Source organism: Notothenia rossii (genome assembly GCF_949606895.1).
Source record: "Notothenia rossii genome assembly, chromosome: 5".
Classification (NCBI taxonomy): Eukaryota; Metazoa; Chordata; class Actinopteri; order Perciformes; family Nototheniidae; genus Notothenia; species Notothenia rossii.
In genome coordinates, this window is record NC_136903.1 from 70,494,572 (window position 1) to 70,509,684 (window position 15,113).

The window sequence follows — 15,113 nt, forward strand, 5'->3', positions numbered from 1 at the left end:
GGAAAAAGACAAAGGAAGGGACAGTGAAGTGACCGGGGTGCAGTCAATCAAACTATAAAGGCCTCTTATGTGTGTGCTGAATGGGAATATAATCAAGAAAAAATATATATATATACATCGGTTTAGGACTTTGACACAAAGGAGAAAAAAGGTGTGTGTGTGTTACCTTCCACAGTATGCAGACTAACAGAGTCAGCAGCAGGATGCCTGCCAGGACAGCTATGAGTATGATCCACCAGGGGATCCAGTACTGATCAGCAAGACCCGGCTCAGGGTAGATCATTACTGGAACCTGGAGAGGAAGGAAAAATGCAATTGTTTATATGCAGAATTGAAAGAAAAATAGTAGGGGAGAAGGGGGTAAGTTGAACCACCCCCTGTAACCAGGCAACACCTTATACTGTAGTTGTAATCAAGTGACCAGAGATTATGCAAGCTCCACCCATTTCTCATTGCCTGTGAAAGAGAGATACTCATTGTGGTCTGGTAAGTAAACATGTTTACAAAAAAACGTGTTTTTGCTTGTCAAAGTAAATGTTCTAGATGCCAGCTATATCGGCTGTCATGTCAAAAAAAAGTATCCAGGTTTAAACATATATATGTTGATGTGTTGGTAGCGTATTAAACCATGTGAATCATTAAGCTAAAGATGACTCTGAATTTTAATGCTAGGCTATTTTTTCTAAAATGGTGGCTATGGGGTAAAGTGAACCATGGGCCTTGGGTAAGTTGAGCCAGTTTTTCAATGGAGAAATTAATGAAAGTAGGCCAAGTTGATAATAAGAGCTCATTGTAGGCTACATTTAAAGTTGAATTTACCCTGTGTTTGATTGGTAAGATGTATGAAACCATTTGTATGATTACTTTCCCTTTTAACATGTTAAAATAAATAAATCAATCATTTCAATCGAAATTTATATAAAAAATATTTGAAAAACTAAACTTGTATTTGGTTTTTTATTTATTGTTTATAGTTACCTTTAGGATTTGTTGTAGGTATGCCCTGGTTTGAACAGTGGTTCAATTTACCCCCTGACCTGGATCAACTTATCCCTACACTGGGGCAAGTTGAGCCACAAGACTTCTTTTTTTTTAAGAAGTAATATTTTCACTGCCCTTGATCAAATATTAGTTATTAGCATTGCCATTGATAGGAGACATCCTGAATTATAGGTGTGTGTTTTCATTTTTACTATGTGTCATTTCTCCTTGCTTAGAGGACAGCATAACTAAAAAATGGCTCAACTTACCCCACTCTCCCCTATATATATACACCTCAGGCCTTAGTTCACATATATTTGTTATGATAATAGATTAAGAACGTTTAAATTAAATAAAGATAAATGCTCTATGAACTGATGCTAAGTACCTGTGCAGAAGCGTCCTTGAGGACCAGGTGTTTGATGCTGGACTTCACAGTGATGTTGGCTCTGACCAGCAGTTCCAAAGCACTGACCGCCGAAAAATCCTGACAGACAGGATGAATAATAAAATGTACAGGTTATATCACATCATATTAAAACAGGCAAGGATGCCTTCATATGAAAGTGGAAATGCTGTTGTTTTATAACTTAGTCTTTCAGTTTGAACCATCATTGATATATAGTATAATATAACGTTGACTACAACTTTAGAAATAAGACCCATTTTAAGTAAGTAATACAGTCTGCGGCGACCTCTTGATTTATTTGGCGATAAGCTAAAGACTAAACAAGAAAACTGCCATGTTGACTGTACAGTATATTTCTTGTCACGATATCATCTGAATATGTATCAGCAGCTGCCAGTTTCTCAATGGTCGAAGCTGACAGCTGTCTTCACAGTTTTCCTACTGCCTTCACATCAAAGTTGTTGTTAATCATCCTGTAAATGCACTTGCTGCAGTCATCATTCATTCGCTTCACACGTGAGTGCCGGCAGCAGTTGCAAACAGCTGGACTGAAGCTAAGATGGAGAGTAATGTGCAGTGAGGTGCAGATGTAAAGAGGACAGGTTTTTTTTTATTTACCTCTATAAAGCTGCTGTTCCACAGTCTGGCATGGATCTTGAGGACAGCCTGACCAGAGAAGCTGTGGAGGGGACACTGCAGCAGGACACAGCGAGCGGACCCCAAGAGACAGTCCTGGAGAAAGGGGTGACAGTTTAGCACTGTAGGACTTATTTTTTCAAATGAACTGGTGACAGGTGTAGGCAGCAATATTTTCCTTTCCCTCTTACCAGTTTGAGCGACTTGCGTCTCTCCGAGGCTGCCACAGCTGGCGTGGTTCGTCTCACGCTGCCTTTTGTCGTCATTGGACCTTCCTCCTCTGGGTGGGAGCGGCGCGTTCGCCCAGCCTGGTGGAAGTGACACATACATACAAGCAGAGATGAATCAGCCTCCTTTGATGATTCATGTTTGGCATTAAACATGACATTGACACGATGTACTGTATGTAACACAGGAGGAAAATGTTTCAGTCATGACAACGACACATTAGTTTATATGCAGTTGCATCCACAAAATATGGTATGTATTTGTAAGGAAATGATTGTTTTTGTCAACACATTTTCAGCACAAATTCTTGAATTTCTGCAGTCAGAAACACCAGAATGTAGACCAAATAAAGAGTTTTTCTATTGTATGGTATTGTTTTATTAATGGCATACAACTAACAATAATACACATTTAAAAGCCAAAATAAAACAATCGACTGCACCTTCTGTGGCCATTAAGTGGATGCAGATTGACTGTGCTGTCTTAATTGGTGGTGTCGTATAGATTTCCATGCACATTAGTCAAATAAACTGTGCTCTGCTTACCCTTATATTAACAGCCTGTTGAGGTCCTGCAGGTGAAGAAATGGGTAGCTTCAGAGGATTTAAGGCCCCCGTTGAGGTGCACTGTGTTTCAGGGTGACCCTCAAACTTCATGCTCGCGGGATACAGGAGCCATTTCTGATTAGCCAGCTCGTAAGGCCACATGATGTTGAGGAAGGCCGAACCAAGCGTCTGCAGAGCTTGTCCGGTATTAATCACCTGATGTAAAAAATATATAAAAGAGATTATATTAGGATGTGGGACTTCTTTCAGCATTGATGCCAATCAAAATAACACACACTAGTTCCTCACCACAAACTCAAAATCCACAGGGCTGCCGATGTCCTCCAGACTGGCCATGGCACTCTCTCCCCTCACTGTCCCGCTGAAGAACAGCTGGTGAGGACGAGCAAGCCTACAGTAAAACACATTCACATCAAGGGGTCAGACAGCTGCACACATTCACAAAGCTGCATAAAGCATACATGCATTGCACCGGAAAACCTCAGTTAACATTTTTTATGAGATCTGAACGAATCTAAAAGATACAAGCTAAATGTTGTGGAATGTGATGCACACAATATATAGAATATACAAGTGTAAACATCACATAACGTCTATAAAGAGTTGTAAAAGGCTGATACATAATAACATAACTTTAGCAAAATGTATAATAGCAACCTTTCCTAGCCTCATACAGATTTAACAGAGATACAAAAAAGAAAAAGGTTTCACTCACCCACTGACAGACAGAGGGAGCTCTATCACAACTCTAGCAAAAGCTGTGACTGGTACCAGATCGGGCTGCTCGCTGATACTGAGGACAAAACAACCAAACACTGTCATCAAAGGGTTATTTGGCCTGAACAAGTCAAATATTAGCACTTACAGTATATAGAGCTCGATGTGCTTGATGTCGTGAAAATACATACATACTGTATACATCATGTTTTCAAGAGAACATTTTAGAGGACTTACGTTGTCAAAGCGAGATCTGCTGTCAACTCAGTGGTCTCAATTGTAATGTTTGATGTGCTCAAATTGATGGAGAATTTAAGCTGAAATAGCAACAAATGAAATATAAATGACATGTGAAAATAACAACACATAATTTCTCTTAATGCTGAAAATATAAAAATCTGAAAATATATGAAATTATCTAAAAACATATACTGTATATATTTTTCCACCACAAGTTACATATTTTTGTCCTGATATCTCCCCATTTCCCCAAAGTTTTTGCACTTTTGTTTTTATCACACATTGGTAATTTGGAGTTGAATGGGTTAGAGACAGGTGACAACAAGAAGCAAAGGGCTACGTGTCTGAATTCACACTATTTTGTTGTCGTACCTTAGTGTCGCGTTTCACAGGGTTCCCGAGGTCACATTCGACTTGGGAGCCATTCTGGTTTGCCTGGCATCGAATCTAGAGACAGATAGCATATCAAAAAAATACTATCATTAAAAACAGATATCCAAACATTCTTGGTAAAAAAAGATTGTTCTTAATAGAGCAGATACCTGTGGTGGGATCCTTGAGCCGGCATAAGACAGAGTGTTGGGGAGGGAGATGAGCAGCTGAGCAGCGTGGGCGTCGTCTCCGTCCTCCTCGGGGTGCTCAGGGTCAGAGGGCGTGTTGGTAACAGTGATCTCCAGCACCACCAGCCGATGGTCCGACAGCGAGAACACCTGCACTTCATCGTCATCTCTACATGAGGAGAGAGGGGAAAATAAATTAATGGTTTTCTAGAGAAAAAAGGAAAAAACAACATCATTGCGCTTTGAAGTAATCTAACATGATCATCTTCTTTATGAGTTGGATAAAAAAGATATGCCCCACCTTATAATAAGTCAAACTTTTGGGCATATCATTTGTTAAATTCCTCTTTTCAAGACTCTCTTCACAAACACTTAAAGCTAGTTTTAAAAAATATATCTGTTTGAAAGTGATTTTAAATGACGGTATGATCAAAGGGACATAGCACCCTTTAAGTGTCTTAAAGGATTGAAATTGAAAAAATAGGGCTTAGTATAAAGCCAACCATATAAACTGATAAATCCTTTAAAGATAACGTTCCTTAATATTATCCTGTACCAAAAGATAAATATAAAAACATGACATTTAGAATCCAGTGAACGCCAGGATAACATCCATTATACGGTAAGATAAGATGTGAGTATTGAAAGGCATCGAGCAAATGTTTCTGGTTGATGCTCGTTCAACACTAAAACAATTTGTACACACATTATAAAAACAGACACACATGAACGTTTGTGTTGGTGTCCCTAGGCAACAGTCTAGCCCACACAGAGTGGGCTGAGCAGACACTTACTTTGGCAGTGGGGTGAAGAGGTCGGAGGTCAGGGGTCTTGTTCCAAACTGGTAGCTCAGCTTCAGGTTGCTCTGGCAGATCTTGTCGCTGCCGCATCCTTCTCGCAGGAAGTTCACCTTCAGACGGTAAAAGAGGAAGACGTGAAGTAGTTTTTTTAAATCTCAAAACACAATCTTCGTCTACTGTCAGCGTGTTAAAACAAGATTACATTTTTGTAGAATGGTAAATACTGAAATGTTGCATTATACAAAACATTTTGATTGCATTTAAAGCTGAACTTGGAGCCAATAATACATACACAGAGTGTATTTAATTTATTTTGGTTTCCAAATATTGGATAGAACAAGACACTTAAAGTTGTTACCTTTAACTTTAAGAAACAAAGTAAGGGATTGAGAAGAAATTGTATTTTTGTAAATGTTAACCGCTTGCAGCCCTAGTTGCATTACACATTTTAATCATAATGCATAACATCTCTATTAAGCAGCAGACACGTGGTGGTTAAAAGGAGAACAACGAAAACAAATGAAGCAATACATGTCTTCAAAAAAATGTAATTCTGCATGTCTATCAATGTTAATGTTCTAAACAGAAATTGTCAGCTAGGTTTGTTTATATGTAATATTTGAGACTTTCATAAGCCATGACAAGTTTGACTTACATAAGAATCAAACCGTTGATAGGAAGTTTTTTCATTTCTGTATAATCTAATCTACATGCAAGTGTGGCCCATTAAAATGAATCAAGACAGTAAAATACTTGAGCTTTCTTTTGTTACAGACCTCAGAGTGCAGCGTATTGGACGGGGAAACACTCAGAACAGGCGCCAGCTTCTCCAGCTTCTTGGCACCCGAATGTCTGCGGGGGGGCACAGACTTGATCTCGTGGGTTATCGCCAATGAGATGGGGCGCAGTTTGTCAAGGATGTTATCCTGCATGGACAGAGATTTGAACCAAATTTAACACAAATATTTGGTCAAAGAGTTTGTTTATGATGTGAAAGAGTGGAGATATAGCAATTTAACTATATAGTAAAAATATTGAATGTAAATTAAATTCAGTACAAATGGTAGAATGTTAAAAACACGCAATATACTTTTACCATTTGTATTAAGTATTATGTTTCCACCACTTTTGAATGCAAAAACGAAGATCAAAAACCACCTGCTATTGTAAACAAATAACTCAAACTAAGTACAAATCCCTTATTCCACTAACACAACAGCTGTGGTTGATGAATTGTATCTGGACAACACAAACAGATCTAAGTTACTGACATCGAGCTGGAAGGTAGCAGTGGTGCACACAGGGTGTCGCTGCCGATGGAGCTCCACCTCTTCTGTCTGAGTATACTCCGGCTCCAGGGAACTGCGTCCCAGGAAGTTAACACGGTGTGGGAGGCCCAACTTCCTGCGCTCGGTGTCAGCTTCAAAGTGCACCACCAGGGCTGGATGGGAGTAAAAAAAAACAAGAGAGAAGGAAAAAATGTCAGGACACACACATAGAGCTATTAAAGAGCCCACCAGGGACAAAACATAGATGAAGCCCCATCAGAGGGAATACAGTATTACACAGCTGTGATTTGTATCAAAAATAAAGTCTAATGTTACTCCAAAGATAAGGTTGCTTTTCACTGTAAATAGAAATCACTTCCGTCCCACTTAAGTGACGAACAAAAATGGTCTTGGAAAGCGAGGAGTGACTTACTTATGTGTGGGGAGTAGTGCTCTGGGTGGGCTGTGAAGGTGAAGCAGGCCTTGACCTCCACGCTAAAAAAGGCAAACAGTGGAAAGCTTAAATATGTATATCTGTTATACAGTAGTTTGACCACTACATATGATTGAGATGATCCATTAAATCATAGAGAAAAACAAAATTCAAAAGAAGAATGTGTTCAAATATAAGCGCTTACCAGGCTCCCTCTCGGCCTTTGCAGTTATGCTGCTCCAGATCAATGTACTGAGGGTCGATAGATACTTCTCGGAGCACATGGATGACTGGGCGAGACCTTGGAATAGATCAAAAACACAAGAGTGTGTCAGGTAGAACATATTATGACTTAATTGTGGTTTCATTGTGAAGAAAGCTGCAAGTAAACATGCAAAATGTATGATAGAGCTTTTATTTTGTGTGCTTCTTGAGTGTCTGCTTTGATTAGGAATTTATGCGATTTATCAACAATAGGATATTTAACATTGAGCTTTTATATTTCAAATGCATACCAAGTAAAGTATCTTGTTCTGTTTTTCTAAATAAATCTCACCTGAAGAGAACCACTGAGTCATTAAGAGAGCCCACAGCGATATCTGGGTAGTGGTTACTGTCAATATCCAAACCCCCTGAGATGGAGTATCCAAATCGTCTCACATCAAAGTCACGACCATCCAGCACCTGATGGTACAAAAAACAAAGATCATTCATCATAGTTGAAGATTTAAAAACTAATAAATAAACCATGTCCATCATATAATGATGGAAAATTGGTACTGTCCCTCTTGTATTCACTTATTCTAAATGTATACTGCACTATTCCTTTTATATTTTTCAGTTTATATTAACTTTCAATCTCTTGGTTCATTCCTAAACTGTCTAGAACTCACCTGAGCTGGCTTCGTTTCAATTCCAGCATCTGAACCTCTGTAGATGAACACTTTGCCATCTCCATCAAACGGTGCCCCAACAGCAATATCTGAACAGATATGGAAATCATTGTTAAAAACAAACATTCATTTAGTTAGCTACAGTTTACAGCTGAGTAGTTTAAAACCAACACAGTATGAAAAGTGGGAAAGAAGGGACACTTCTTTCTTTTATTATATTATATGTGAAACTGAGTTAAACTATAACCCACAGCAGTGGCAGCAGTAACTTGTGCATGTTTTTTCTGACTTAAATGTCGTAGTTCTTTTTTAATTTACACATTTAATGTCAAACTCTTACATACTTTATCAGTGTCTGGGATTTTGGGTTGTTCTCACCTCCGTACCCGTCCTGGTCCAGATCACCGATGTTGCTGACTACAATTCCAAACATGGAGTCGTAGGTCCCGTTGAGACGGATGGGTCGGGAATGATCGTCCCAGTGACCGAAGGGGTTCAGGTACACGTACACAGCCCCTCCAATCTCTGCCTTACGGTCAAAGAAGTTAGGAGCTCCAACAATCAGGTCTGTCCAGCTAGGAACAGGAACAGAGAGTCAGAAGATGTCTTTTAATTTGAGTTCTTAGAAGCCAAGAAAACCTCTTATCCAAAACCAAAAGTACTATTTGAAGGTAATTGTACTTTACATGTATATCTAATTTCTTGCAACTTTATACTTCTGCTCCACCACATTTACAAGTGCAAATGTTGTACTTTCCTCCCCACTACATTTATTTCACAGCTGTATGGTTGCTTGTTACATTTAGATTAAGATTTTACAGTACATATACGTTTGCAGTAACCTTTAAAATATGATGAATTGTCATACAGTAGATTCAACTACTTAAAATGTTATACCGTTTTTTAATTAGCTTTACCTCAACAGTAAAGTACTGTAATATAAATTAAACCATGATTCTTCCAAAATGTTGAACTTAAAGGGGCCATTGTTTCTAATTAGTATTTTTGACACTTAAGGTAAATCAGCTGGAAATATTTGTATTTTAAAATAAAAATGAAAGGAAAACTTCTTCAACAACTGACCAGTATTATCTATTAAACAATTATCATCCAGCATGTCCTCACCCGTCCCGGTTCAGGTCCGTTGTAGCAACGGAGTACCCAAATGACGAGGCCAGCTCCTCGCCCCAGATGATGTGTTGTGGCACCAGCCGGTACACGTTGTCTTTTTTTAGCAGCACCACTGCCCCCGTGTGATTGGCCCGAGGTGCACCTGCCACGAAGGTCAGCTCCCTGAGGCTTATTATCCCCATGGCAGAGTCCACAGAAAACCCTGGAAGACGGAGGTCGGGACGGAGGAAAGGGTCAGCGGTTAGTATTGACCTCAGAGGCTCTCCTCTCTGTGTAGCATGTTCTGCTCATCTTCTTACTAATGAAATGTGTGCCTTAAGTGACTATTGATTTTATGCCAGACTCATGATGGGTGTAAATGTCCTGTGTGCATGTGTTCGAAGGCGCATGTAGCTGGAGGCCTGCGATTTGGTTGTGTGTCCACTGGTAAGAGCAGAAAAGGCGGGTTGTGATGTTAAGAGAGGGTAATGTATGTATGAGTATGGGGCTTTGCCTAATGTCCCATGAGATTCATGATGATACTGCTCTGTATCAGTGCCTGAAGTCAAGGCAGGATGTAAACATAGTGGCTGGACGTTAATCAGATTTATAACCTAAAGCATCCCTCTTTTGTGTGGAAGTGTGGGTCTTCATGTGTGTGTTTCTGTGTGTGTGTGTGTGTGTGTGTGTGTGTGTGTGTGTGTGTAGAGGAATGTGTGCATAAATCAGATGGAGCAAAGTGACCAAGTGAAAGGGGGAGGGGTTAGTGTGTGTTTGTGTGTGGGTGTATTAGCTTCATGACAAATTGTGAAATATTTGTATAAAGCTGTGAAAAATAGCACATCATATCAAACATTTCCCCTAAATAGAAGCAACCACATGCAATTTGCCTCACTTGTTTCAAAACATGCAGAGGATGGGGTGTGAAATCATCTATGATAACATGAGGAGGGGCATCTGTTAGTGCTGAGTAAACATGCAGGGGGAGACGGGACAAACAGTGAGCAGCTCCAGGGTGGCAGGTGAGGAATGCAACACTGTGCATCTCAAGTCCTGTAAAAACCCACGGACAGAGACCAAATGTGTTGCTATTCCACACCGGGCGGCTCTATACAACTAAATGGGGAATAAAAACTTAAGGCAGTAAAAGGTTTCTAAAAGGCCCCCTGCAGGTGTTTACACACAAACATGTTGTGTGTTGTGTATTGTATTTACTGTTATTTTGTCCTTCAGTGCTACTTTTATATAATCTACTGTCTTCTATTGCTTTTCTTATTTTTGTTTATTTCTTTATGCCACATTAATATAATGATTTGAACTGTTAATACATCGTCAGTGTGTGTTGATGGAGAAAGCTGCAACTGCATTTCATTTTTGCAAGCCTGAGCTGTTTCATCACAATGGAGCTAAACTTTAAATTATTTAAATTATTGCTTTTTGTTGAATCAATTATAAAACACAATGTTACAATTTTGAGAAGCACTTACTTGAATCCAATCCTCTGGAAGGTGTATCCTTAATAACCCATGTTGAGTTATAGATAACCTTGTCTTTATAACTAAGCAAATAATTAATTAGCATTAATGTATATATTTTTCCAAATTGAATTATCAGTTCGCTCTCAGAGCAAAGATTGCCATTTATTTGAAATGTGTAGGGTGCAGTCTTGTCACAGTCACACAATCTATCAATTGTTAAAATTATGTATTTACTCTTTACCTTTGTTTCTGTTTTATCCTACCAAATTTGTAAATACATTTTTGTAAATTGCTAGAAATAATCACTGTTTTTTCCATTACATTTTTTCGTACTCAAGCTAAATAAAGTCAAAACTAAATTAAGTAAAGATCATGATTATTTCTTTGACCAGAGCAGTAGATGTAACACATTGTACAGGATCAGACTGTATTTTCTCATATTGTCTTTATCTCTAAATGGAAAACTGGACCACATTTTCAAAGGATGTTGCACTTGGATACAGCATTAGACCTCCAAACACCCTGCAATAAGCAAGACTTTATTTTCCCTGAAGGATTTGATTTGGCCTTGGTGGAGATAAAAAGTATGGATATTTTTATTTTCAGCTCTTTGTAACATCATGGTTGAAGCCACTATATATGAAAAAAGAATCCTTTGATAAGTCGGATTCAAAGACGGTTAGGAAATAATATCATGAATAGCTAAACACTGCCTCTATAATTTCAGTAAGCATGCAAAGGTGTGGCATATCATCTGGTTAGGATCAATGGCACATGTGAGTTATAAATGAGAGGTAAAAGGTCATGTGGGAATTAGCGTTGTCAAGGAGACGGCTCAATGTGGAGAGCGGCAGGGTAAGCAGGCTTGGAGGTATGTGAATGAAAAAATGTTTATGGTAGATCCACACACTTAGTGAAAAGTAATAACTGGAACAATAAAACAGCTTGTGTTAAGCAGGCGAAGAGTCTTCACACATGGACACTGAATACCTAGAGATTTGTATATTGTAACAAAACAATCTTTACTCCGCCAGTTGGATCCAGACTGAAATATCTCAACAACCTTTGGATGAGTAGCCATTTTTAAATACATGTATGGTCTCCAGAGGGCATTAATGGTTTTGAATGTAATGCATCTGCAATTATTATATTGATGCTTTGACATGTTGTTCACACATTGATGATACCCTCAGGATTAATAGTAATGATGGAAACCTCTAAAACTAATGACATTCGCTTCACACTCGGCTGTACTTTATTTTTAGAGCTAATGTTAGCATGCCAACACACCAAACTAAGAACGGTGTAATCATTATACCGGCTAAACTACCACTTTGCCAGGTACAGACTCTCTGCTGCTAGCATGGAGGTACAATCTTTGTTTTGTTTGTTAGTTGAGTTTTTCGGTATCATTAAAGCGATTTAGTAAATCTATGACTGACAAGAAAACCCCCACCAACTGGAATGCTTCTTACCCACACACATGCAGACTGACTGAACACACTACAGACAACAGATATCTACAGACAGAACAGACAAACACCCCGCTGCTACTCAAACAGACAACCATCGCACTGCTATTGACAAATCAAAAAGCTATAAACAAAGAGGAAAAGATTATCATAAATAAATGAAATTGAATTAAGTTTAATTAAATTAGAATAAATAAAGTTCAATTAAATAGTAGTTTAAAAGTGGAAAAAGGCAGTTTTAGATGGCTGTCTCTTTATAACAGTACAGGTGATAAGGTCCCATGTAGTACATAAATTACACACTAAAAAACTATCTGGAATTAGCAGAAAAGATTGAGACGAAGACGGAGGAAGACGGAGGACTACTTCCACTACAAGCCCAATCCGGTCCGAACAAAAACACTGCACGCCTACAAACCTAAGTAGCTATTATGAGCTACATCCTCAAACGCTGTAGGCCGGCTGGAGGGCTCCAGAGTTTTGTACAGCAGTGCATCTTCAATCGGGCTAGCCATGAACAAGAGCCCTATGGCCCAAAACAGGAAAGGAAAGACAGAAAGAAGAAGAGAAGGACGAGTGTAGGAGGGGAGTGATGGGGTGGTGAAATGGTGAGGGAGGGAAAAAGAGTGAAAAGAGTGGAAAAAAGGGGGGAGAGGGAGGTGCAGGTGAGACAAGCTGTGATTGATTGATGTTTTGTCTTTGTGGTGCCGCAGAGGTCCTGCAGAACCGCTGGCCACCTGGTGGAGAGACGACGTTTCAGGCTCAGACTGCACTCTCACGGATGCTACCACACCCTATTCAACATCTTGACTTACTTGACTTTGTTTTGAGAAGAGGGCAGTGGATGGAAAAAGGATAACGTCATTGTTATTGGGATGATTTATTTTTTGGGGTTTAATATTTCCCTTGAGAGTGAGAAAGGCTACTGGCATCATAAGAATTAAGGTCAGGCCGCAAAAAGCTATGGACATTTTTCACATGTCGACCCACATTCACATGGTAGAGCCCTACACAAATGAGGTGGAGTTACATTCAGGGCTCTCTGATTCATCCAGAAATAATCCACAGGGAATGAGCAGTTAGAGGCATTTTTGGCAGCTGCTATTAGCTCCCGTGGTTTGGGCGGCCATGTTGGAGTGCAGCCTGAGCCGTGGCGTCGCCCTCCACCGGCCCTCTCTCTCTCTCCTGTGCACAGGCAGCAGTGAGCAGGGAGGGCGGATCCTACCCAGGTAACTGTGGTAGGGTAGAGGGATGAGCTGGGCATTAAGTTGTTTCTGATCTGCAACCTCGTAGGGCCCGTCGTCGTAAAAGCCGAGGTCAAGCAGAGTCTGGTTTAGGAGCTGGACACGCATCTCACCTGGAATGGAAACAGGTGAGGGCACAGCACACACACAGCGGATAACAGAAGATAAACACACTTGTGTGATTTGTTGCATACTTGCGCACATGGCAAGTCCAAATTATCAGTATGTACACTAAGTCATTGTAAAATGTTTAGTTAGTCTGCAATAAAATCAACATCCTTAACCATCTTACTCTAACCACAAATTATACACATGTTCAATGTTGGGCATAAATAAAAAAGTATTTTGAAGGAGGAAAGTGTTTACAATATAGGAATGATTGTATGTTGTAATTTACATTTCGAGTGAAATAACATTCGAACAAGAAACTTTAAACAAATCCGGTACACTAAATGCAGACTTCTGCATGTTTTAGTATGTGATATGTATGAATTGTGTGAATCCTTAGCATTGATCTCATGTGGCGAACAAAATAAATCAATCCAGTATATGATTACCACACCAACTAAATATTATTGCCTACTTTGATTAAGTGCACATCGCTTCTCTGCATAATGTCTGTTTCCAATCACTAGATTGGTTTATTAATCAATTCAATGTTCAATCCCTAACAGTATAGTTCTCCTAATAGTGTGTTTTAATAACACACTTTACAAGGATTGGCTCTGTCCCATAGTTCACATTAATTGCAGTAAAGTACTATTTAATTAATTTGATTGAAAAATTTCATAAAATCACTCAAATTTACATTCATCCTTGTGATTCTGATAAAAAATGAAACAATGCATGTCTAAATATCTTTTTATTGCTGCCAACGAGTGCACACACACATTTTTTTTTCTACTTTAAAACTGCATCACCACTTTGGTCAAAACAATCCATAGGAAGGAAGATCTGACAGTTGTTACAGTGACTGTGTTCTGCGGGTGAATCGGACACCTTACCTTTCCAGTTGTAGGTTCCTGGAGCCCCAAACAGAATGAAGTCGTTGTCTGGGGTGAAACTGACGGACATGCCCTGCTGACAGAAGCCAAACTGTTCGTGTCCCTGCGGCCGGCCCTCGCAGAACTTCCACTCCCCTCCATCCAGGTCGTCCCGCTCCGTCAGATCATCACTCAGAACGTAGCAGCGTCCAATGGGATCACGGGTCTCTGAAGATTGACCAACACGTTGCCTGAGCTCATACAGGTGAGCACAGGTCTGGTGAGTGACAGGAAATGGAGTATTAATTATCAGGATTTATATGTTGGTACTGTTACTGTTTTTACTAATTCAGAAAAGCTAGTCTTCAACGTCGAACATACATTTTTAAAAGGTTAATACAGATTAACCAAACCTCAAAATGGTCTAGGTTCACAAGTCATTGGGTCAGAAGCAAAACAACAAGAACAGCATAGCTTCCTTCACTGGTTCATTAACAGGATGTGGCCTTCACTTACCACCACCTTCCCTCCAATCCCCTGACTCTTGACAGTGACTCCCAGCCACTGGTTGTCTTTGCTCTCTCTTTCCAGATTCACTGAGGAAAAGCGCAGAAGGAAATGGCTTCAAATCATAACAGTTCCCATATTGTAAACCAATTAGGATCTGAGCCACAGTAAGCAAACAGCACTTTGTTGTTGAAGTTGAACACACAGTAAACTTTTCTCTAATGTAATGCAAATTACTAAATAAATGTGAAACACGAGTTAGAAACTTTGAATAATAAAGGCTGTCTAAAAATGAAAAAGTCTGTTGTTTATTTTCTGAATTATTAGAATTTCTTTGATCATGTGGGCTATAAAAAGTCAGCAATTGGTAAAAAAAAAGGTTCCCATTACAATATTCAGCAATACCACTATTAAGCATGTTGACATATTTGAACTGTCCGTTTTAGTTGACAAACAAACTACCCCAAATGATTAAGAAAAAAAACAAGGAAAGCAACAATAGTAACATCTCCACAGGCAAATAATCACATTGGAGATATTTTTTTAATTGTCCAAGTCTATTATCTAAATTACAGCTGACTCAATTAG

The 15,113-nt window shown here is 39.3% G+C and overlaps 1 protein-coding gene and 1 long non-coding RNA gene across 8 annotated transcripts in view; one reads left to right on the top strand and one right to left on the bottom strand.

Moving 5' to 3' along the window:
- Nucleotides 1-15,113, bottom strand: part of itga7 (integrin, alpha 7) — a 37,594-nt gene that overhangs the window by 2,887 nt on the left and 19,594 nt on the right. For 6 of the 7 annotated variants that reach the window (XR_013808101.1, XM_079680652.1, XM_079680651.1 and 3 more), the window contains 22 exons: nt 14,535-14,614; nt 14,040-14,295; nt 13,017-13,148; nt 8,857-9,064; nt 8,110-8,306; nt 7,732-7,820; nt 7,395-7,522; nt 7,044-7,139; nt 6,839-6,900; nt 6,409-6,578; nt 5,914-6,063; nt 5,132-5,247; nt 4,320-4,506; nt 4,150-4,224; nt 3,775-3,854; nt 3,536-3,613; nt 3,109-3,211; nt 2,800-3,015; nt 2,218-2,334; nt 2,009-2,122; nt 1,370-1,468; nt 167-292 (listed from right to left, as the gene is read on the bottom strand). Coding sequence is in view for 6 of the 7 variants with exons in the window: in XM_079680652.1 (XP_079536778.1) it covers nt 167-292; nt 1,370-1,468; nt 2,009-2,122; nt 2,218-2,334; nt 2,800-3,015; nt 3,109-3,211; nt 3,536-3,613; nt 3,775-3,854; nt 4,150-4,224; nt 4,320-4,506; nt 5,132-5,247; nt 5,914-6,063; nt 6,409-6,578; nt 6,839-6,900; nt 7,044-7,139; nt 7,395-7,522; nt 7,732-7,820; nt 8,110-8,306; nt 8,857-9,064; nt 13,017-13,148; nt 14,040-14,295; nt 14,535-14,614 (2,879 nt within the window). In the remaining variant the exon portion in view is untranslated. Of the gene's footprint in view, nt 1-166; nt 293-1,369; nt 1,469-2,008; nt 2,123-2,217; nt 2,335-2,799; nt 3,016-3,108; nt 3,212-3,535; nt 3,614-3,774; nt 3,855-4,149; nt 4,225-4,319; nt 4,507-5,131; nt 5,248-5,913; nt 6,064-6,408; nt 6,579-6,838; nt 6,901-7,043; nt 7,140-7,394; nt 7,523-7,731; nt 7,821-8,109; nt 8,307-8,856; nt 9,065-12,209; nt 12,318-13,016; nt 13,149-14,039; nt 14,296-14,534; nt 14,615-15,113 lie in introns of all 7 variants that reach the window. The other variant, XM_079680649.1, reaches the window with a different exon arrangement.
- On the top strand, nt 9,071-14,805 carry LOC307038973. Its single transcript, XR_013808102.1, has 4 exons — nt 9,071-11,190; nt 13,085-13,163; nt 14,048-14,283; nt 14,610-14,805. It is a non-coding gene; the product is annotated as an uncharacterized lncRNA (long non-coding RNA).